A 25,588-nucleotide genomic window follows, 5' to 3' on the forward strand; every position below is an offset into this window, starting at 1 on the left:
CCTGAAAGTGTGTTGGCAATTCAATGTAGTTTGAGAAGAGTAGCAAAAATTAGCCACAAGTTTCCCCTTTTATGAGAGACATGAGAAGCTCAGCCTAGTTGGGTTACTGCAGAATAAATCCAGGTAGGTGTAGATGAACAAGGACAAATTGGAATAGCAAGTATCTCTTCAGCTAGGTAGAAAAGTACAGTCAAGTCCTAAGAAACTACAGCTCATAACACAGAGATGAGAGGGAGCAAGTGGTGGTCATTCTCCACCATTTCAATTCGTTAAATTATAATCTTGTATCTGTTTGGAGAGATGTACTTAGCTCAAACATAAGATAAGGCCTTCACAAAACATCTATCAACAATGCTCAGCAATGAAGTTTGTGTTTTGATGAAGTCAAATATAAATGTTATGTTTTTCTTAGGATATGTGAATGTACTGGAGTAGTAAGACTGCCCTATCTCATACCTGAATCCAGACTGTGAGCAGCTCAAAAAGCTGTTCTAATTCCTTGTGGGATAATCAGCCCTTTCTGGGAAGACATGACTTTTCCAGGAAGGTGGCAAAGTGAGTAGCCTCCTGTTACAGCAGAAAGTTTCTGCTCTTGGGCTCTTGCTCACAGTTCCCCATGCCCATGTTTTGCACTTATTGTTACATAGTGTAATTCAAAACCCACACCTGGATATCTTCTTCTGCCTTTCAGCCTCACCAGGTATGATGCTATGGAGGACGACTCCTTCTTTTTTTAAATATTTTTTCTTTTATGTGATTGATGTTTTGTTGGGGTTTTTGTTGGTTTGGGAGTTTTTTGGGTTTTTTTGAGGTGTGTGTTGTTTCACTGGAGCTAATGAGCTGATTTTTGAGTGGAAGTCAAATACAGCATGACAAGGAGTTACTTTTCTGGTACACAGTGCTGAACATATACAGTTTATAGTGTGTTTCCTTTAGCTTTTAGTATTATTTTTTTATTTTTTTTCTGCACTGAAGTTCAGTTTTGGCAATTGAATGTCAAAAACAGTAGGAAGAAGTAGTAATTTGGTTTGGTTTGTAGTGTGGTGGAGATTATGGCATAACTGCCTTAATCTGATAGGATTTACTGATCTAAAACTTAGTTTTTAATTCAAGCAACAGTTGATTTGCAGTAGTGCTTTTACAATTATGTCATTAACAATGAGGGAAAAAATGTTCTTGTCAAGGCTGTTGATTTAGATATCTGATGCATGAGGCAGGAAAACATAAATTTCCCAGTAGGTGCTTATGGTGCACCACGAATGGACTATTTTGTTATTTCAAAGAAGGTAATAACATTATAAGCATGGACTATTGTTACTAGCTTAATTTATAAAGACAGATATCTGTGACTCTTTGGTCAAAACCACATTTGTTATGATAGCTGTTTAACAATACTGTTATTATTGCAAATAGAGCAATAAACTTCAGCATTTTACGATTATTAAACATGATACAGTGGTAGTGCTGTTTCACCCTATCCTACCTCTTTTAAAAGCCCTGTACATTAAACAGTCAAGTGCAAATAAAGCACAGCTTTGTAAATTAATTATTTTGTGCTTACCGGAGATAGATGGTGGATTTTTTTTTTTTTTTTAGGCACAAAAATTAATGCCTGTTTTGTTTAGGGACACCTCTGAACAGGATGAATATTTTGTATGTTGAACCTATAAATAATATGCCCATAATGATAAATGCTAAAATACCTACAGCTTGCTTCTAGAAGTACATACCTTTTGCTTTCTGAGAAGAGGTGCCTCCTTGTTTAAGGCTATGTTATAGGAAGAATTTGACAAAGGTGTTTTAAAAGTGACAGGAAAGGTGTTGCTTTTTCACTTTTGCTTAGTTTTCTTGGTAACTATGAAGAAATGTGCATTCTCCACCAAAATTAGTCTGACTCAAAGCCTGCTGAAGATGGTAATTGTCTTTTGATGGATTTCAGTGGGGTTTGGATCAGACTGTTGATTACCCCATGGATTGCTTATAGCGGCTTTACTTTGTAGCCTGCTAATTTGTTTAAGATATAGCTGTCAAAAGGCAGAATAACATGGTTTATTAAAGCATTCCCCTATTTGATCCAGGGTTTGTGACCTACCATTCCCAACCTCTGCGAGTCCCTTTCCCATCACTCCCCCTAGTTCTCTCCCTTCACTTTCTCTCCCTTTCCCTTCTCTGAAGCTGTGTGCCTACCAAGGCATGCATTTTCATGACATGAAAATTAGATATATCAAGGATACCAGACCCATTTTTAAGGTTATGCTATATGTTGCAAAACAAAACCATAGAGGAGAGAGACACCGGAGGATTTTTTAGTGCATTAGGTTTTATGACTGTAGAAATTACAACAAATGACAGTTGTAAATAAATCATAGAATCATAGAATGGCCAGGGTTGGAAGGGACCTTAAAGATCATCTAGTTCCAACCACTCCCACTGTAGACAGGGACACCTTTCATTAGACCAGGTTGCTAAGAGCTCCATCTAACCTGGCCCTGAACACTTCCACATATAGGGCATCCACTTCTCTGGACAACCTGTGCTAGTGTCTCACCACACTCACATAGTAGAGAATTTCTTCCTAATATCTAATCTAAATCTACTCTCTTTTGGTTTGAAACCATTCCCCCTTGTCCTGTCACTACATGCTCCTGTAGAAAGTCTCTCTCCATCTTTTTTGTAGACTCCCTTCAGGTACTGGAAGGCTAAAATTAGGTCACCCTGAAGCCTTCTCTTCTCCAGGCTGAACAATCCCAATTCTGTCAACCCTTCCTCACAGGAGAGGTGCTCCATCCCTCTAACCATCCTGATGCCCCTCCTCTAGACTCGCTCCAACAGGTCATTATCCTTTCTGTGCTGGAGACCCCAGAACTGGATGCAGCACTGGGGTCTCATGATAGCAGAAACAGAGGTCTCATGACAGCAGAGTAGAGGGCAGAATCACCTCCCTTGATCTGCTGGCCATGATGCTTTTGATGCAGCCCAGGGCATAATAGACTTTCTGGGCTGCAAGCTTCCACTGCCAACTCAGGTGCAGCCTCTCATGCACCAGCAGCTGCAGGTCTTTCTCGGAAGGGCTGCTGTTGATCTGTTCATCTCCCAGCCTATAAATGAAAACATATAGAGATTTAAAATATTTGTGGTTGTTTTGTGCCTCAGTAAAATGGTCTATATACTGATGTTCCTGCTGTTTTTTCACTGCATCACCTTATGTTTGACCGAGTTTCATATCAGCATCTCTGGGGCAGAGGCATTGGGGCCCAGGAGGGGGCTATCATAGCTTGCAGTAACAGCCTTCAACATCAGTTGCAGGTTACAAACCAAAAAAAAAAAATCAGTGGATTTTTTTGTGTGGGTACTGAACAATAGCAGGCAGTTTGAAGTCCTTTCCCTATATTTCTCTCATGAGTCTAAATTAAACTGTTTGGTGCTTTGCTATGAGTCATGGTATCCATGTGAATGAATGCAAGTCACACTGTTGTTTAAGTGGAAGAACCTAGTCTTGTTGACTACAGAAAACATAAAATCATGAGCTCAGGAAGACCAAAAATGCAAGAAAATAGAGGTTTATCATAGCTGGCATCATGGCTTTGAAGTCATGGTAGGCTTCGATACACCATTATTTAATGCATGAGTTTGACAGCACAGAGATAAAGTTTCTGATATAAATCAGTTCATCTTCTTCTCCCTGAAGCTGTTTTACTATGAAAAGAGGTTAGAGGGGAAGGAAAGGGTGACTGTGCCCAGGAAGATGCTTTTGCCACAACTCCTCTGCTACTTCTGTCTTCATCTTCTTCCTCACAAATGTTAGATGCAATTTAACCATTTATCTGATGGATTGTAATAAGTACCTTTATCTGCATCATCACTACCATCTTTTCAGTAATAAAGGGAATTTTTTTGAAATCAAATTTCATTGCTTTTCTTGTTTCTGTTTTTACTTTCCTTAAGTTAGATGGTTGAATTTTTCAGATGTCAGTATAGTGTTAGAGATGGAAATCCAAAGTAGGCTAAATCAGAAATGTCTCCTTATTTCAAATTCTGACCTATTAAGATTAAAATATGTGGTTAATTGATAGCACCTTTCTTTACAGTATATATTGTAATGTGGTTTTCAGTAAAGTCATTTTCCTTCCTGAACTAAGCATTTTTTGCAGAGAAAGTTCATTATATTCAGGACTTAGAATTGCATTCCATATAACAGATGCCTCAGTGGTGATTGCTGAAGTTCAGAAGAACTTTCGCTGAGTAGCAAATGTCTATGAAAAATGTCAATACTGTCTGTACTAGGTAACCTCTGAATGTGAGCATTATCACAAGCTTTTATGAGAAAAAATTAATCACTTGGAAGGGCAATACAGCAACTTAAAAACCACCACACCAAATCAGATCCGAAGTCCATTTATTGCTGTGATTTGTATCTGATAGGCCTGTTTCCAGTTGTTTCAGAGAAAGGTCAGAGAGACCACACGATCAATTGTTTACAAAATATTTTTTCTTGGGGAAGATTTATTTCTACAACCCTTTCAATTAGAAAAAGCATAAACATTCTTTTTTTCCTCCCTTCATTTTACTACACTTTTCCTAACAGTCTTGAATATTACTGATAACTTCTGAACTTTTTTTTTTTTTTTTTTTTTTAATTAAAAAGCAGCACAATAAGAACCTAGACGTTCTGTAGGTTCTTCCCTTTGGTCTTCCTGTCATTGGCTGCACACATAATCAAAGATCTCCTTAATGAATATATATAATATGGATTCTTCAAGTGAAAACCATAGACTGATGATGTCTTTCCCTTTCTCTTCCACCTTATCCACTGTAGTAAATGGGAATGACTCTGTGTATCTTACTCTTATTCTGCAAATGGAATGGACTCCTGTGTTTCTGGAGTAGTATAGTTTTCCAAATTACTTTTTAGTAATTTGTAGACTGAGAGTTGGTAAGTGGCATCTGAAGGAGCTGGAATATTTCCCAGCCTAGAACATAGGAAGAAAAGATTGCAGCTTGGAGAGGAGTCATCCGTTCTGCTCAGGCTCCTCATAGGAAGCTTGCAGGGGGGCAGCTGAGGTAGCCTGCCATTCCTTTTATTGCCCTCTCCAAGAACCAGCCCTTTGAGAGTGAGATAAAATGAGCAGTGGGTCAGTGCCACATAGCTGTAGGGGTCTGTGAGCATCTCCAGTGGCTGGCCTTGTGTAACCAATGACTTTGTTGTACAAGGCATAGAAATCCACATGGCCTTTGGGACACCTGGAATTTTTTGCCTGTGGCCAGAAGAAGAAATCTTTAGGCTTCTGCTTGTGCAGGGACACTGCCTGGATGTACAAGAAGGTGGCAGCAGCAGCAGCAGCACTGTGAATGAAGTACAAAGTCACCACTGCGTGTTGCAGAAGGTTGAGGTGCATCAGGCTGACTAAATAGGTTAATGATATTGACAACAGCAAAGCAAGTGTTGGATATTTGGTCTCACAGAATGAAACAAAGAACTAGGAGAGTGTATGGTTTATTATTGCCTTTAAAAATGTGAGTAGTACATTGTTCAAATGATGAACTTACGGATTTTGAGGGGTAAAAATCCCCTCCACAGGTGACCTTCCTGAAACTTCCCTTTTGGAGATCGGATCTTCAGAAGAGCTGCAGGGAAGGTATGAACTTCAAACATTTTTTGGGAATCTGCAGCTGGGGAGAGGGTAGAGGGAGGAAAGTAAACCAAATTAATCCCCCTGAACCTCTCTGATCTCCCTCCTCCACTTTTCCTTTTAATGATTAACTTTGTGAATCTGTTTCTATAAGGATGCTTCTCTCCCCTGCCGCTTTTCTTTATATGCTTTTATGGCTCTTGGTCCCTTCTAGACTAAGAGCTTTTGCCCTGAGATTATCTTTTTGTTAGGATAGTAAAGAATTAGGGAATTATAAGTATATTGGGGAAAAAAGTTTTAAAACAAGGATTTGCAAGGTTTAAATGCTTTTTAATGGTTGATTCATTTTCTGTAGAATCACAGATTATTAGTTTTGAACTACTTTTCATGAGGAATTAGTGAAATGCACTGTGGTAGTTTTTTGTCTAGTTTGGGTTGCAGGTGATAAAAATGCATTATCAGTGTTCTGTGACCTGTCAGTTTAGATCTCACTCTTTTCTGACAGATTCCACCTAAACACCAAAATTATGCGCATTCTTACATGTATGCATCTCACTTACATGTATGCATGTATGCAAAAAACTACTGACCTGTAGATGTGAAGAAACTGCCAGCCAATACTCATAATCTAGCACTTTGCATAAGCAGTAAGCTAATTTTAAAAATAATAATTTAATTTACTTTTTTAAAATCACATTTGCAGTCTAATTATACTCCAGAGAAGTCTCCAGGTTGCTAAAAATATTACTATGTGACTACATAATGAAGAATATTATGTCCATTGGAACGTAGAGATGTCACAGTGATTTCTGTCAGACTCAATTTTGACACGTCTATTTTTAATCTTGCAGTTTGACATATGGCCTCTAAAGAACATATATCCTTGCATACTAAATCCTCTGCTGTGTCCCCTTTGAGAACTGAATTTTAATTCATATCCTTGGAACAAGGAATTTATTCTTACACAGATAGATCGTTGTCAGTGTGTACAAATGAAGGAGATAAGACTTTTGAAGTGCACTTATTTTTGTGCTTATCTCATGATTGCAGCTGAAGTGAGAGTGCCTAAAAAGTTCATGAACTAGCTTTAAATGAAAATCTTCAACATACTAAGAATGAAAAAGAAGTAATAGCTGTTCAAGAGGAGAATGGGATAGTCACCCAAGAGAAGAAAATTGCAGACTCTGAAGATTGTTCTTTACAGGAGTTATTCTGTAGAAGGGGAGCCTTAATATTACATACTTTTCGAACTTGATGAAGTTTTTACATGGCTGATAAAGGAGACATTTTTATGCAGCGTATCTGAGTAGGCTCAGACTACAAGAGCAAGTTCTATAGCATCCAAAGCCCAGGTAGTAGAGTCATAGAATCATAGAATCATAGAATAGATTGGGTTGAAAAAGACCTCCAAGATCATCAAGTCCAACCCCTGATCCAACTCCAATTACTATATCATGGCACTAAGGGCCATTTCCAATCTCTTTTTAAAAACCACCAGGGATGGTGAATCCGCCACCTCTCTGGGCAGGCCGTTCCAATGCCTGATCACCCTCTCTGTAAAGAATTTCTTCCTAACATCTAACCTAAACTTCCCCTGGCAGAGCTTGAGCCCATGTCCCCTTGTCCTGTTGTTGGTTGCCTGGGAGAAGAGACCAACCCCCACCTGGCTATAACTTCCCTTCAGGTAGTTGTAGAGAGTGATGAGGTCACCTCTAAGCCTTCTCTTCTCTAGACTAAACAACCCCAGCTCCCTCAACCTCTCCTCATAGGACTTGTGCTCAAGTCCCTTCACCAGCCTGGTTGCTCTTCTCTGGACCCGCTCCAGCACCTCAATGTCCTTCCTGAACTGAGGGGCCCAGAGCTGAACACAATACTCAAGGTGTGGCCTCACCAACGCAGAGTACAGGGGAAGGATCACTTCCCTGCTCCTGCTGGCCACACTGTTCTTGATGCAGGCCAGGATGCCATTGGCCTTCTTGGCCACCTTGGCCACCTGGGCCACCTGGGCACTCTGCTGGCTCATGTTCAGCTTCCTGTCGATCAGCACCCCCAGGTCCCTTTCCACCTGGCTGCTCTCCAGCCAGTCTGTACCCAACCTGTAGCGCTGCATGGGGTTGAGTCAAGGTGCCTAAAACCCTGTGTGCAACCCACAGAGCCTGTTGGTCTGTTTGTGTATGTGACAAGCCAAGATAATTTCTGAACAATAAAACTGCTCCCATACCTGACTGAAAATTCACCTCTCTCAGCTCCATCTGTTTAGAATTGGGCCTTTAGCCTAAACTGGTTGCCTATAGCCATGCTGAGGGTAGGAGAAGCTCTTTGCAACTGTCCCTCTGATTTCAGATAGCATCTAGCGAAGTACTTTGTGCTGTGGTACCTCATGCCCTGAGACAGCTTGAGGTGAATCTCCTGTTTGGATGGGTGTCAGGGGTGGCTGGCTGTGCTGGCTGGAGTGACGGAGCCCCTCGGCTGCAATCTCTCACCTTGGCCCATTTGCAATTCGGAGGTGAGGTCTCAGTGCTCCAACCCGGAGATCTGCTGGCAGCGAGTGCAGCCCATGCTGGCAGTGCTGGCCTCTGCCCAGAGGAGATGGTTATTGACAGGTTGATTCAGAGCCGCAGTCAGAGGTAGCACTGGTGGTGTGCCCTCATCCCTTTGGTACCATGGCTTGTGCTTAGAGAGGGCTCATGTAAGACAACTCCGCTTGCTTTACTGTTTTGTGTCAAATAATTGCTCGTTTCGGTAGAGCAGCTATGCCAGGAGCAGAGGCTGTGGCAGTGTCTGTGCCAGGGCATGGGCACTCTCTCCCCAGCACCATCAGTCTTGAGTTCCCCTGTGCAGGGCAGCATGGGTCTGGCATGTCCTGCCAGCTGCAACAGGGGCAGTCAGGGCTCTCTGGGGGAACATGAACACCCGGTCAAGGCACAGGAGACATAAATCTGGTTGAAAAAATACAAGTATTCCAAATAAATTATTTACAAAATACCTGTCAAATTAACCTAGCAAGTCACATTAAGTCAGTCCTTTCTTTTTTTTTTTCCTTTTACCAATATCCATCTTCCCTCCTACCACCTTCTGGCTGCAGCTATATGGTGAGTTATGTATTTGCCACCCCTATGAACAGTTTCCCTCCTCCTCCTCACTGTTTTCCTGAAAAGCAGAGAGATATCATACTGTCCTTCCCTTCAGTCCTGCCTGTTACCAGCAGCATCTGAGGAGCAGGAAGGACAGTGATAAACTGGTTAATTTTCACCCTGTTTTTTGCTGCGGTGCAGAGCGTGGCGGTGCTGCAGAGGCGGTGGGCTGGGGCCCGCTGGGATGCAGCACGTGTGTGAATTGTGTCCCCAAGTGAACTTTAATCTAGCTGGTAAGGATACCAAAACATCAGCTTGACTCTGCAAGTGTGGGCGTTTTCGGAGTGGGGAATATAACTGATGCTGAAGAGAGTGTCATCGTGTTTTTACTGCTGATGTTACCTATCGTATCTAGACCAGAGCTCACATCTCTATGTCCAATGCACTGCAATTATGTCTTCATTCTCTGTGTGGATAGAAGAATGCAACTGTTCAGCATTTTATGCTTGGTTTGTTTCTGCTGGGTAATTTTCTTCTCCCCTTTTCAAACGTTCCTTTCCCCCTTATAATTTACAATGTTTTTGCATTTATCAAGAAAGAATTTCTGCTTAAGTGTAATTTAAGTTTTATCTTAAGGACCATGTTTATGAGCAGCATACATTTGCTTTGTAACTTTTCAGTGAGACTCATATTAGTGTTTCTTTGTGCCAAGGAAAATGTAAAACAAATCATATAGTTCTAGTGATACAAAGAAGGTGGGGAAAAAGGATATAGCAACATAAATGCATTATTTGGTTAACCACCATAAATATTTAGATGTATTAAATGACAACTAACAACATGATCTTGAAAGATTGGACAGAGCTTTAAATAGAATAGATTTTTAAATTAATATTTTACTGATTTTGCCCCATTAAATATATTTTTTCTTTAAATAAATGAAAAAAAGGGGACAAACCTTTAAATTTGAAACATTCTGGATATATGGTATATATTCATGGCAGGACTTTTAAAAACTAATGCAATTTTACAGAAGCAAGTGGTTAATTGTCTGGCAGAAGTTCTGACTCAATTTCTTCTCTTATCAATCCACTTCTTAAATATATTAAATAATGTGTGAGAACACAAATATAGCCAAACAGTCTGCACTTTAGGACTGCTGCTGTGTGAATTACTGTGCTGCATGCACAGCACCTTAAGAAGAATAGCCTCTTTGGCCACCCATCCAAATCATTATAAAATCACATCTGCCATCACTTATACTGTTCCAGTGGCACATGGATTTGTCTTTGGCATCTGACCAATCATTTTTCTATTTGGACCCAGTAAGCAAAAATCATTCTGCATTAGTCTGTGGAGCTCAGTATCCATCAATTGTCTTACCTTGCAGATATAATAATAATGACAGTAATACTAATAATAAAACCCGCAAATCTCAAGCCACTGACTGCAGAAACTTTTCTTAATGAGGAAATGAGTGAATCTTTGTTGGAACATTTATTTCTTAAAACAATTTCCATCAATCTGTAATTATTTAAAACATAATAATAGCACTGTGTTCCATAACAAAGAACAGAGATGCTCATAGATTGGATCAGATAGTCAAGTTCCAAAAAAGCAGATAAGACTGGAAAGCAAAAGTAATAGTGTTCAGACATCTGAAAGAAAAATACCATTACTTGTTAAATGAATGTGTTTTTCTTAAGGAATGATAATAAAGCCAATAATATTGAACTGATAACAGTATATAATATAGTGCTTGAAAATACAATAATCTTCAGGATTCATGAGCTTCATGTCATTTCTGAATGCATCTTTCTCTTCTTGACTTCTTTTTCTTTATTGGCTGAGTTACTTAGAGCTAAGATAATGCTGTGAAGGACTTCCGATACAAAATAGCCCTCAGTGAATGTTATGCATTATTAATAAAAACTCAGATAACTCTCTAAAACAAGATGATCCTAAAGCATTTAACATTTAATCAGCAAAATTTATCTCATGTTCTCCTTTTTGAAAAGCATTAAGGAAAAGAAAGAAATTAATAGCTGCAGGAATGAAGGATGTATGTGAATGCCTGACCTTTCATTACTACGTACACAATGCCCAAACCTGAAAATGAAAATGCCAGTGCTGTACAGATTATGAATAGCAACTGTAATGATTTCTAAAGCTTCAGTAAAATGAACATGAAACTCTGAACATAAAAGATTATGGTTAATTTGTCCTATAATAAAAATATCTTTAAGATTTTGTCATTTTTGGTGATCTTTCATCCTCTTTAATACGTAACTCCCATAAATCTCTTTTGCAATCGTACAGATACCGACATTGCTTCTCTACAGTTTCTGAAATGTTCAGGTGTCTTTTCTTTAACTTCCTTATTTCCAATTTAAAATACAATTTTAGAGTACGTGATTTCCTTCTTTATCAACAAGTTTAGGCTACTGGTTTTTTTTAATTAATTGTTGTAATTATTTATTCAAAGTGTTTGGCATTAGATAATGCATTTTATTGAATGACTCTTTTTATTATCTCTTAAGTGCCCTACTATCTAGAATGACCAAACTTCACAGAAATCTGCATAAGCATATACTGTAGATCTTCTCTGTCCAAAGTATACCCCCCATGACAAAAATCAGAGCAATGCAGGAAACTGCTGGGAGAATAGCAGCACTAATGAAGCAATATTTGCATTATATTAATATCAGTATATCAACTACCTAACTTTTGTCAAGACTAGGCAGGCAAACAAGAGCTGTGCTAGAGGCAGGGTTTCATTGTGCAAGACAGCAGTGCTGCTTTTCCTGGTGCCAGAAGATGCTGTGACCATCCCAGCAAGCGGATGGTTCCTTTTAATCCATAAGCAGTCACTTGCCAGTCTAGCTTTGGATTATGGTTTGTGGTAGCAGAGCTGCACATTGCTTGTTCAATCACTGGTGCAGTTTTAACCTAGGCACAGAGTCACATTTCTATAAAAATAACCATTAGACATGCCATGAAGTTTTTGACATCTGGGATAACTTTATGCTGCTCTGTCACTTAAAACAAAGAGAAGTAACCCAACATCAATTAAATCAAAACTTTTGCTTCTCTTGGGGCATGAGAGGTCTGCTGCAGCCAGACTAGAGAAAAAAATTGTTGAGTAAAGCGATCATTGTTACTTTTTAACACAGTGTCAGCAAAAACAGACATTAAAAATAAACCGTTAGAAGACAGAATTTAGTTTCTCGGTGAAAATTTACATTGTGTCTCTTTGAAAGAAAAAAAAAGGAAGCCAACGAGGCTTCATTATGTGAATATTAGAATTGCACTTACTCCCTGAAACATCCTTTTCAATTGCTAGATCATATTGTTAATCTTTTACGCTGAGATAAGTGAATGGAATAACACCAATTTCCAGAGTTTGGAAAGTTGCCTCATCACTTCCTACATTCTTTAAGCTTTATTATTTTGTCAGTTTCCACACTTGAAAAAAAACTCAGGTGAATATGTGACTGCACAAGATGTCTAAACAACTGCTGGAAATTCAGTAGAGCATAAGAAAGCTTCTTGTAATCTCATTCAGATAATGTAGAGGAACGTATGAGACCTGTACAGAAAAGTACTTGAGGTGTTGTAGTCCTTTTCTTTCTCCCCAGTAAGTGAACTGTGAATTCAGTTTGACCATCCAGATCTATTTACAAAAATTTATAAATTGTTCCAGAAAATAAAAGTGTGTTGTAATGACATTTAGCATTTTTCAAATTAAACTTTGTATTCCCATGAATACTACTGCAGTGAAATCATAATGGCTTCATTTTTGAAGGTTGAAGATAAAAAGTGACTGAGCAATTGGCATAGGTTTCATAACCATTGCTAGGTCTGTGGTGGCTGCATCAGAGAATTGCTTCATACCACTCTTTCAAAGCATAATCTGTCATGTCAGCATTGGGTTGGATTTTGAGGAATGGTTAGAAATTAACGTTGTGCAACTTGTTCTGCAGCCTTTGTGTTTCAGTACAGTTCAGGTTCCTGGATGTCCCATATAAGAATGTCAGCACAAAGGATAAGTGCTCCCAAATTAATTGCATTGGTTTAACTTACCTGAGCAGTGCAGGCAGTGGGCAGCTGTTCTGTGCCTGTCAGATTTTGTGCATGGACAGTGGCAGAATGGGAAAACAGAATTGCATTCATGTCCTGGTTTCTGCCAGGACAGAGTTAATTTTTTTGCAATAGGGACTCTGGCTTCTGTGAAGAAGGTGGGTATAGTTTACAGTTGGGGGAAATTGTGCCAAAAGGAGGGTCTGTCTGCCATTGTTTTTCATTGTCCTGGGATTGATGAGCATTTTGCAGGTAAATCACCTTCTCTCTTTGTACACTTTTGTGATTGGTATTGTTGCTTTTACTATTCATTTTCTTATCTCATTGCTGTTTCCAGTAAATTGTTGTTATCTTAACCCATAATCTTTGCCTTTTGTGTTTCTAGATGGAGGCAGGGAGGGGGCAGAGGGGAAGTGAGTGTTGGTGGGATTTCAGTGAGAGCACTAAATTTGGGAACAACTGAGCTCACTTAGAAACTCTGTCTTAAAGGGCTTGCAGAAAATGCCCATGAAAATACCATTTAAAAGTCATTGGAAGTCTGATGGAAACAGTGTAGTCTGACAAATAAGAGAAATTTTCAGGGGAGTACGACTGACCTTTCCATGGTGAGACCAACCTCTTCTGTAAATATTTTGCTTTGATAGTATTGAATAATAGATCCATATTTCTAAAGATGTGTCATCAATGGACATCTTGGGGCTGGCTTATATTACATTTTGTTCATTACACTTTCAGAATTAACTTTTCCTCAGAGCTTTTGAGACTTTGGCAGTTAATGATAGGAAAACTAGCACTGAAACATTGGCCTGGATGAGTGACCTGAGAGACCAATATTATCCCATTTTATCTATCTTTGATCCTTTAAAACTAATATGTAGAAAGTCTAATTAGAAGAGGACAGATGAGCAATTAATTAATAGAGGAGTAAGCACTACATTTTTCTCCTTGGCGGTATGGCATCTTCATGCAGCATGAAGTAATTGATGCTGTGATAGTGCAGCAGTGGCATGCTCACGGTTGACTTGCTGAAAGTCTCAGTCCATCAGATATACACACATGCTCATCTGGCTCTTGTGGGATTTCTTTATGCTGGCCAAAATGAGCAAAAACTAATTCTGTTGGATCAGACAACTCCAGTATTAGTACCTCCTAATACATCCTCTATTCCATCTTGGAGTTGAAGCCCAAGTGCTCTCAGGGGCTGAAGAGACTACCATAGATTTGTGCAAGTAGGAAAATGGTTGTCTAAGGAACACACCTCAGTCAATGTTGAGTTCTCTGCATATTGCTGATATTAAGAAGTGCACTCAAAAATTGATTGAAGGCCAATGTAGTAAGGAGCAGGTAACATTGCTCATCAGCTAGATAGCATTGTAATGCTGCTGTTGCTATTCAAGTAGCTTTACTCTTGTACACTTTTGTACAGCATGTACCGTACAAGTATTAACTTTGACCAACACTTTGGTAACTCAAAAGTAACACAGAGTAATAGCCTTAACTACAAAGGTAATAGCCTTAAAGTTGAGAATATAAGCAATTGAACAACTTTGAATATTTGTTTAGAGGAGGGTTATGTTGATGAGGTAAATAGAGGTCTTAATACAGCACTGAAATTCCAAGAACAAAAGCTTTATAGGGCTCACCTTGTCACAGTGCTAATAAAGGAGAAAATGGACTGAATTTGGTACATGTAAAAGCTTGACAGATGGACAACCTTAGAGAATGGGAGGCTTTTTTATTCTCAAAGCCTTTATTTGCAGAGATATCTGAGATGGCATCTCCTGCATGAAAGCCCACCAGTGTGCCACAGCCCTGATCTGAAGGGACCACTTCTTTCAGAGGAAGCAAGCCTAATTCAGCCTGCAGACATATTCTCTCCTCGACCCCTTGTGGAGACTACCAACAAAGGTTCCAATTAGTGTGAGCTGCAGACTGACAATTTTAAAGACTGACTTTCACACTATGCCAGGCCTTTAAAATAAAGAATAACATTTATACAAAACACAATTTGCTTCGACAGAAATTTTCAGTATGCTGTTATTGAAGTTATTTATTTGTAATCAGAGCATCTTTTCACTCATCTGTGTTTCTACTGCTGTTTGATCCTGCAATGTTGTAATAATCCCATGCTTATCTTGTTTTATACTTCAAGTGGCAGTGGTCGTTTCAAGCATCCATTACTCGCATAGTTTTTACAGCTCAGACATTCAAACAGGAAACTTGTGAATTTCCCAGGTTATTGTGCAGATTGCTTCTGCTGCTGCAAGCGCTCACATACTTGATGGCAAACTTAAATTTTAAGGACCTTGTAAAGCAGCAGCCTATGCAAATTAAACTGCAGGGTTCAGGAGTTCACAAGTTGAATTTTCTTCGATGTCAAGAGTATTTCACTGCATTGACAGCAAGGCTAAGGACAGCTAATACCATTAACATCAGTAGACAGAGTAGCCACAGCTTTTCAAATGTGATTGCGTTCTTTCTGCCTTCTGATACCAAGGGTTTCAATGCACTCTTCCTATATCCAAAAACAAGACCTGAACTCCATGATCTTTGTGTTCTGTGCTCTATCATCCCCAGAAAAAAACATTGTCCAAACTGATGCTCCCTTTCATCTCTTAAGTTGTTCCTCATGTGTCTGAACCCAAAGCTTAGCACTCTGGCCTCATGTACCCATCATCTATATCTATATGCCATGCACTCTTACCCCTCGTCCCCAAAGTGGGACCCCAGATCTCACTTCTGTGGTGGCCTACCTTATTTTATGAGCCTCTTGCTACACTTCATTCCTGCTGCACTCCTGCAACTGGCTTCTGAGGTGGAGTTGGGGATGTAATGCCATGTGTAGCATACCCTGCCTTGCCCGCATAGAGTGATGCCAGGAATTCCCTTCTCTAGCTGTGTACAGGATCTTCAGAGACTCTACAGAGGTCAGTGCAGCCAACTGGACAGGCAGAGACTGCAATCCCACTGACACTCTTCAAGCAGTTTGTTGTGCCAAATATTGGCAACCCCTTGAGAAAGGATAATTTTCTGTGTTCCTCTAAAAATTGTCTGGAAAACATCTTCCTCCTAGGCTTGGAGAGGTCTGATGCTTCACCTACTGCTAAAACAGTGATTATCCACGGGTAGATGTAATCAAGAGGCCAAAAGTAATTTGCCCACAGTACCGTGGCTTCCAGCATGGTGTAATCTGTTGTACTTGTTAATTTGTGTGTGTGTGTGTGCTGTGTGAAATCAGCTGAGAATGAAGAAACTCTGGGTTAAGATGGGTCTACTCTATGCCACCAGGGTCCTACCAGAAGATGTCCCCAACCCTGGAAATAAATCTACATGGATCTCTAGGGAAAACTGTTCTTTTCCACAGGAAGTACTGTTCATGATAAAAGCCTGGAGAAGTGAAATTTAGAGCTTCCCTAGGTAAAGATAAATGCTGTAGAACAGGTTTGATGTAAACATGTATATATGGCTCAAATCAAAATGATACTTAGTTGGAACTAGATGATTTTAAGGTCCCTTCAAACCCAAACTTTTGTATGATTCTGTGATTCATTCTATGAAGTAATTAGAAATGTACTACAATAGAGTGACTTTGCAAAATCTTTGTTCATTATTACTGCATTAATCTTCATAATATTGAAAGACATTCAAACATTGAATGATTTTTCTCTAGCCTAGATTCTAGAATTTTAGGATTATTTCCACTTTCCATAGCTCTGAATAGGCCATTTGAGGTAACCTGTTACATTTTGTCGTTAGTTTTTTACCCACTGATTTCCACTTCCTTTACTTCAAAAATGTAAAGTGAAACATACTGCAGATCATGGCATCAAACTCCACAGCTGCAGAATTCAGCCCTTTCTCATTAATAGTGAGAACCAAAGTGAAACAGATGATCCCAAAATAGCAGAGAACAAAGCATTTCAAAACAAGATTTTCAAATTTGATGTTCATTGTAGGTGAAACAGAGCTTAATTATAATTAAGAGAAAGATCTTTCTGAATTGCATTCCCTGTATATCATATTATTATTTATTCCATGTCAATTCTTAATTTGTTCATCTTCAGTGGGAGAGAAATGGAATACTCCTCTTATATGTAAAACTGCTAAAAGTTTTTAAATTAGGGTAACCAATAATTTTTCATTCTCCCTTCTTAAGACCAATATATGCATACTTTCTCTTTATTCGTATGCTATATTTGCTGTAGGATGCATACAAAGAACAGACCCACTTACTGCATTTGTCTCAAACACTGGGCCTGCCCCATGTCCCTTGCCCTTCCTCTCTTCCAGCTCACAAGAAGCAGAAGAGAGACAGTGATTTCCATCCTTGAGTTCACAGATAAAGTCAATGGCTGGCATTGTAGCTGAATGTTAACGCCTCATGTAGCTCCAGAGGCATAATACTTAGTAATACAACTTTAACCTTTATAATACAACATAATTTGATTCTCAAACCATCTATATTCTCTCCTTGTTACAGCCTAGGTAGCTGTAAGGAGTAGAGAGAATGGACAAATATAAACATCGCGCAGGACACAGAGAAGGACAGAGAGATGAATCACAAATTCCCATCAGAGTTTTCAGATTTTAGCCTTCTCACCGTCTGATTATAATGTCAGGAAATGAAAACAACATGGTGATATTTTATTGTGGTGTTGGTGTTAGCTAGTCAGGGGGCAGAGCACCCAAAAAGTCCTCAGCTTGTTGTCCAAGGTTGGAGTTGCAGATTTTTGGTCTTGAGTGACTCTAAAAGAGTAGATAGATTTAAGACAGAAATAATTAGGCAATTGTTAAGTGAGTATGAAAGGTAATAAAATAACTATAATATATATATTTTTTTAAAAAAAAGATTCAGTCACATTTTAGAGGAGAAAACACATTTCAGGAGGAAAGTAAGACTGCAATTGGGTTTTTTTAGCCTTTGCCACTACGTTTCAGAAGTTGTTTAAAAATAACTCATATTCAAATATGGTGACATACCTAGTTTATGTAATCTAAACTGTTTGTATGTTCTGCTGTCACATGGACATGCCTATGTCCACATACATTTAAGCTACAAAACTCGCAGATCACACAGTCAGTGATTCCATTGTTTTTCCATTATTGCGACTTTTACAGTACATGGTAAAATTGACAGTCTCCAGTGCTGTGCAAGGTTTATCATATAGATTTATAGGATTTGCTAACCATACTGGAAGTAGAAAAGATGTGCTGTTCTGTGGAGTTTTGTTATCATTAGTTGAGAAAGTTTTAAAACGAGCAGAGGAGTCGTGACTGATTACTGCAGATAAAAACCCTGCTTATTAAATATCTATTTCTTCCGTAACTGTGGTGTGTTTTGCCTGTAGCATGAGTTTTATGGAAAATGTTGACTCTGTTGATGAGGGGTCTGTATGTAGTGCTTGGCACCAACTTTATGTATGTATAACATTCATGTGTCCAGATACTCCAAAGGGCCTTATAGCCTCAAATGTTGAATGAATGGTCCAGAGTCTAGCATCCTTCCAATGCAAGTGATTATCCTGTAGGAAAGTCTTGTCCATGAAATATACCCTTTTGACCTTCCATTAAAAAAAAAAAGCATTTGTTAGTCTAGAATGAATCTTGCCTACACTGGCACCTGGACAGATTTAATCTAAGAATAATGAAGAGCTGAAAAACATTTTCAGGAGAAACTGATTTTCTTTTTTTAAGGCAACTCTCTATTGTTTGGTTTTTTAAGCTATAAGTTCTGAACTCTTCGAGAAAAACGATGGAGAATAATAAAGAATAATTGTGGATCTTTCCAAAACTTTAGCTTGCAGACCTAAAAATTGAACTATAAATTTTCAGAATTATGAACACTGTATATGAAGCCTGTTTCATGATTGAATAAATAATGTCTAGAATTTAACTTTAGACATATTTTATTGAAATGAAAAATAATTGTGGGAAATTCCTGAAAGTAGTTATAATTATATCTGAAGGGGACAAAATTATGATGTTTTGCAGCAGAACATATAATTTTCACCACATATAGCTCCTCATTAATTTTTTTTAACTTTCTAAATTAACTTTATTTCTGTTGTTCCAGGGCCAGACAGGCAGCCAAAACTGTCAATCTCTCCTTTTGAAAAGTCTACCTATAATCCTTTAGTGTAATGATACAAATATCTAAAAAGACAAGTAAATTGAAGCTTAACAAATTTTTTCTTTAGGCAGGGGATATTTGGTCAGACCTTGTCCCTTGCATGACTGATGGCTTTGACAAAAGTAGAATTTGCTATCCCTGTTGGTATTCAGTGATATGTTGGCTTCATCAAGTATAGCCTGGCTTTCCAGACCAGTTTCTGACTGGGCCTTCTGTCTCTCCATTTTATTTGCTTTTTTGGCTTTTTAATTTGCATATCAGAGATGTGAGTATGCGTATAAGGTGACACTGTATAATACCAATACAGTGTGATTTCTTTTCGTTAGTTCTGCTGAACAGGTAAGACATGCCGAATCAGTTTCATGTCAATTAGCCAGGCAATAAGTCACATAATCAATTTGTGTTTGAAAATAGAACCAACAGAAATTCAATTCCATCTCAACAAAATGGCAACTGATTTTTTCTTAGCTAATATTGCCCTCAGGAGCCATCTGACCAACAAGGTAATTCAAAAGATATTGACTTGGATTGGCTTTTCTTCCTTCTTCTTCCACTTTACTTTTCCCCACTTATCCACTGCCCCCAGTCACCCACCAATAGTCAAAATATACATGTCAGATATATTGTTTGTCTAGATATCTTGATCATATCAAGATTCCTAATAATTTCTTCTCTTTATTCTATAAATCTATTGGGTTTTTTTAGAGCTGCTCATATGTTTTCCATTTACTATTTTCATCCTAAAGAGGAGCTTTTTAAATTGAAAGAAAAACCTTTCTTTAGCAGTCTTGTAAAAGTGTAAAAATTCTAATGGGGGTATTCAGCAAACATTAGTCTTTTTCCACCCATTTTAAAAGGAGACCTAGAGAAGAAATTGGGACTAAATTTTGTACGCATTTTTGTTTTGAAGAAAATACTGCTGCCTTCAAAAAGATTTGGCTTCAGGCGTACAAGAGCTAGATGGTATAAAAAGGGACTTGGATTTGTAAATTTGGTGAAAGAAATTTGTAGTCTGTAGATACTGAACTAATATGATTATATCAAAGGTTATTCCATTCTTGCTAGAGACAACATGAAGGTCTCTGATGAAGCAAAAATTTGTAGCATAAATAAATTGTAAGTTAAGTCAATTCGATTTTCTAAATTGGAAGAAACTTATTTCTTAATATCCATTGTTATTCTGGTCTATTATTAATCTCTGTAATTCTCTCCTATGTCATTGTAATAAACATTTTGCCATACTACTGCAGTTTTTTCCATTAAAAAGAAAAGCTGGTTATCTGTAGTGAATAAAAGTATGAATCTTTACTTGATTTTACTTTTTTTCTTTTTATAGAAGCTGCAAAGAATCAATCCTCCTTACTGTTGTTCAACCTTACCCTGTAAGTATTGTCAGTGTTTTCTGAATTAGTTTCCTAGCAACATATCACCTCTTTTTCTGCCTATATTCTGTCTGTGTCTCTACCTTATCTGTGCAATAAAAAAAAATAAGTGCAATAAGGGCTATATCTCTTAAAGGTGATGTTTAAGACAGTGTCACTGTGTCCTGTACTCAAAGGCTGCATTAGTAGCTTAAATAACAATAGAGTCTTTAAACTCATACCAGGGAGCAGGATGCCGAGTTCTGTTTCAATTTCTGATTTGTTGCGGCTTCTGGGTTTTTCTTGATTCTGCCTTGGTCCTACAGAGTTATGCTGCTGTAACAAACCAGCTGTACCATGTGTAAGGGTACAGCTGTCTGCATCTCCAGTGCAGAACTTGAGGAGGTGAGGGGAGAGGAGACAGACAGACAGATTTTGTCAGATTGGCTTGAAGGGACTGGGACAAACTGCAGCCCACTTTGGAGCTGGTTTATGCGACACGCCTCTGTGGTTTGTGGGAGTGGATTCGTGACCTGTCAGCTCAAACCCATCTCACATGAGAACAGGAGAGAAACCAAGCCAGGGGAGGAAACACATATATCTCTTGTCATGCATCCATGCACAGCCATGTGTATGCTGTGGGCTGATGAGGAACTTTAGTCATGCATCAGGAGATTCAGATTCAGCAGATCCATTCAGCTCCCTGTTAGCTAGCCTAATAAACAGTAGTTTTTATTAGCAAGGAATAATTGCATCGTTTTTCACCCAAGAATAAGAGGTGGATTTAGCACAAAGATGTGAAAACAAGTTTATCTGATGAAGCTGCCAAAATGTACATCTTGATAATGCAACTTGGCCAGTGCCTTTGCATTAGTCATTAGCTGTTCTGGTTAGGTTTGAGGTGGCCATGTAGTTCTGCTCATCCTGCACCCTTTCTAGAAGCCAGTCTACACTGCAACTAATTAATGGGGAAAAAGCATACATTCCACAGCAAAACCAGGCAGGGGCTGCCACCCTGAGAGTAAGGCCACTGTCAGGAAGGTGAGCTGGGATCTGGTCAGCATCAGCCACCTTAATTGAAAATGGTCTGATTAACTACCTCTAAAGCTTGCTAGTTTACAGTCAGTGGTTTCAATCACAGTGAACATATATAATATGGGGGGAAATAAACCCTCACCCACTCAGCCATTGTCAGACTTCATTCTTTTCTTCAAATGTCAGGTGAAGAACGGGCATATGCTTTAGTGCAGTTATATGTAGTCCTTAAAGTGGACAGTAAAGTGTAGTGTTACATGTCTGTGAGGTGCTGTTACCTGTTATCACTACACTGCTGGTCTGAGAGCAAGCCTATATGTACTGAATGTAAGGGAAGCTAAAACCCAAATAAAATGTGCAGTCTCTGTTCAATGGAAGACCTTACAGCACAGTTACAGTCCTACTCCAGCCTTTAACCTGAACAAGAAGGAAAGTCATGACTGATATCTTCACCAAGGGCAAGTCCTACCTAACCAACCTAGTGGCTTTCTGTGATGGAGTGACTATATCAGTGGACAAGGGAAGGGCTACACGTCATCTATCTAGATTGCTGTAATGCCTTTTACATGGTCCCACACAATACCCTTCTCTAAAAACTGGTGAGAGATTTGATGTGTGGGATGTTGAATGGATAAGGAATTGGTTGGATGGCAACATCCAGAGGGTAGTGGTCAGTCTCAGTGGACATTGGTGACAAGTGGTGTTCCTCAGGGGTCCTTACTGGGACCAATAGTATCTTTATTAGTGACACAGGCAAAGTGCATCCTCAGCAGATTTGCAGATGACACTAAGCTGAGTGGTGCACTTGACACTCCTGGAGGATGGGATGCCATCCAGAGGGACCTGGACAAGCTTGAGAAGTGGGCCCATGGGAATCTCCTGAGGTTTAACAAGGCCAAGTGCAAGATGCTACACCTTGGTCAGGGCAATTCCTGGTATCATCCTGGGGGGTGAACGCATCAAGAGCAGCCCCGCCAAAGAAGGACTTCAGTGTGCTGATTCATGAGAGGCTGAATGTGAGCCAGCAACATGTGCTTGTAGCCCAGAAAGCCAAACATATCCTTGCTTCATCAAAAGCAGTATGGCAAACAGGGTGAGGGACTTGATTCTGCCGTGCTCCTCTCTGGTGAGACCACACCTGGAGTACTGTATCCAGTTCTGGGGTCCCCAGCATCCCAGCACCAAAACGACCTGTTGGAGTGAGTCCAGAGGAGGGACACCAAGGTGATTAGAGGGATGGAGCACCTCTCTGATGAGGAAAGGCTGACAGAATTGGGATTGTTCAGCCTAGAGAAGATTGTTGAGCTTTGGGATGGCCCAATAGCAACCTTCCAGTACATGAAGGGAACTACAAAACAACTGGAGAAAGAGACAATTTACAAGGGCATAAAATGACAGGACAAGGGGGAATGGCTTTAAACCAAAAGAGAGTAGGTTTAGATTAGACATTAGGAGGAAGTTCTTCACTTTGAGGATGGTGAGGTACTAGCACAGGTTGCACAGAGAAGTTATGGATACCCCCATCCCTGGAGGTGTTCAGGGCCAGGTTGGATGGAGCTCTGAACAACCTGGTCTAGTGAAAGGTATCCCTGTCCATAGCAGGGTGATTGGAACTAGATGGTTTTTATGGTCTCTTCCACTCTATGATTCTATAATTCTATGATTCTATGGTTCCCAGCTCTTTGGGTCCAAGCTCTGTGTGAGGTCTGACAAGGCAGAATCTGCTCCTCTCATTATGTAGCACCAAAAACTAATAAATAACTGAAACTCCTTTAGATGTCACGGAGCTAAGGATGGCATTGAAACACTTTACTCTCTTGCCAGCCATTTGGACTGATGTGCCCATTTTGTACATATATTTGTGTTGTTCCACTATGGTATGTCTGTCAGAGTCGCCCAGCTCTACTTTAACAGACAAAGCACTCTTGTCTTTGGGGGGAATGGATGTTTTGTCTCACGTAGGCGTGAAGATTGTCTCCCCAAGAAGGTGCACAGAGCAGTTAGAAGATGGGATTGATGTATACATATTGGTGCTGTCTTTGATTGACCCATTTTTTCCCAAAGTCTGGATGCTTCAGTGGAACGACCTAGTTGGGAGAGCCTCAACTGTAGAATTGTTGCACCCTGCAGATCTCATCTGTGCAGTATTATTTTACCTCCCTACTGATCCAGACCAGTGTTTTATTGATTCATACCATCCTTTCCTTACCACTTTCAACTCCTAGTTTTTCTGCAGTGAAAACAAAGGTGTGTGCAGGGTTTTGGAATAGTTGGGATGCTGCTAGTGTGTGCAGCTTGCTTTGGGCCCTGAAGCAATGCAAAGTCCTTCAGTTTGTGCAAAGCTTGGGATGCAAAGTCTTCCGAGCATTCCTGACTCATCTGGAACATCTGGTCCATGCTGGCCCTCATGCTGCCACAACATGTCTTGTCAGTAGTGCCTGAGCCTATTGGATCACATCCCTTTCAGCTCTGAAGTCCTGGGTGTTGCTGCACTCCAGCTGAGTACCTATCCTGGTCTTCTGTACAGGGGGTCCTCTGACAAATACAGTTTGTCTTACAGTTGGAAACGATATTTATGTCTTCAGAAATTACAATGTGTTTTCCCCATTTCTGTAATATTGCCTCCTCCATGTTTCATTTTACTATTTTTCCAATAAAACAGGAATGATGGAGTAGAAACCAGACAAAGGAAAAGTAAGAGTTTTTAAATAAAGACTGATTTTTTTTCCCCATTCTTGGCAGGAATACATCTTTAAAAACATTTCATCAACCTCTCTTCTTGATGGTGATTTCCCTTCTACCATTGCGTGAAAAATATCCGCCCAGATGGATTACAAGGGTGCTGTTTCCTAAATGTTTTTATTTACGCTATTTAGAGTGTGTTTTGGTTTTGCATTCAGTTAACCATCCTTTGAGATTGCAACTGAAAGTAGACGTGATCTAGATTTATAGTACTTTGTAGTTCTCTCAGTACTGTCTGAAAGCTTTTGCAGATCATTTTTGCTTATGTGCATTCAGTTTTGTTTAATGCTGAAACTCATTAAAATTTCATTTTAATTATGACCAAACCAAAGCATTAGGCTGTCTTTTTCTTTCCATCAATCTACAAACCTCTGCTAAGTTCTTATCACCATTGTTTATAAGGAGGTCACTGAGCAGTTAAAGCAGCTCAGAGTTTAGATTTCTGGAAGTGTAGCATTTGATTATAATTTCTGACCATTTTATTCTGTGAATGAAATATCATTCTGACTGTTGCCTTATTAAGTTTTAAGCATTACTCAAATCAATTAACTTGCCTATTTGATATCTGTTCAGATTTTATGTGCAGAGATCATTTGATAGCTTGCTTTCATGATTAATCTCTTAAGCTCCTTGGATGAAGTCCAGGCCCAGCTGAGATCTATGGCAGTTTTACTGTGCATTAAGTTTTGCAACGGGAAAAAGATAAGATCTTTTTCTGTTTTGAAAGACATACTTCTTGTTATAACATAGTTATATGTCTGAGACAGAATGTTTGCAGAAAAAACTACAGTAAATAAAATTTATGGATCATAATGATTGTGGCAACAATCCTATTGAGAGCCTATGGGACTAATGATCAGACTGTGATTACTATCTAAAAATGGTAAAATATAACTAATGCAAATATTAAAATACAATTATCTATGATAGATGGTCGGGTTTTAAGAGAGAACCCAGATCTGACCACTAATTCAGCAATTAAACTTGTGTCAAGAGTTTAACAAAGAAATACTCCTGTTGATGATCTGTCAGTGCCATATGGTTATAAAAAATCACTGTTTGGTAAAACTTCTCTGTTTTATATCTTCTATGTCCCTATCTGCTCTTCTACAATGCTCTTGTGAGCCAATGTAGTTGTTTCAGCCTCATTCACATCTATGAATTACCATATTTAGTTTGCCTTTGGGCATTATGTCCTTTTTCATTTAATAAATGTAATTCTTCCTCTTATTCACATTTTATTTGCTTCCTAAATTTTGGCTTATATAACTGCTGTTAGAGGTAGACCAAAAAGTCAACACATTTTTGCAGTCTTGCATTTTTTTCCTTATTTCCTGGCAAACGTATTTCATATTAAACTAATGACTACATTTGTGTAACAAGCTTAAAATTTATTGTATATATACACTCTGTGACTATTTAAAAACTACATTTCTTGTAGGTTTAAATGTAGTATTTCTGATTTTGATACTTACTGTCAGAGAGCAGGTTTTCTTTTCACTTTGTGACTGTCCTATACTGCTGTAATTTTACTTC

The 25,588-nt window shown here is 39.0% G+C and overlaps 1 protein-coding gene across 4 annotated transcripts in view; it reads left to right on the top strand.

Moving 5' to 3' along the window:
- Nucleotides 1–25,588, top strand: part of FRMPD4 (FERM and PDZ domain containing 4) — a 298,391-nt gene that overhangs the window by 246,890 nt on the left and 25,913 nt on the right. For all 4 annotated transcript variants that reach the window (XM_050331897.1, XM_050331900.1, XM_050331899.1 and 1 more), the window contains one exon: nucleotides 20,251–20,296. In XM_050331897.1, the coding sequence (XP_050187854.1) occupies nucleotides 20,251–20,296 (46 nt within the window). The remainder of the gene's footprint in view (nucleotides 1–20,250; nucleotides 20,297–25,588) is intronic.

The sequence above is a fragment of the Myiozetetes cayanensis genome, unplaced genomic scaffold, assembly GCF_022539395.1.
Source record: "Myiozetetes cayanensis isolate MyiCay16 unplaced genomic scaffold, myiCay2020 scf5-8, whole genome shotgun sequence".
Taxonomy (NCBI): Eukaryota; Metazoa; Chordata; class Aves; order Passeriformes; family Tyrannidae; genus Myiozetetes; species Myiozetetes cayanensis.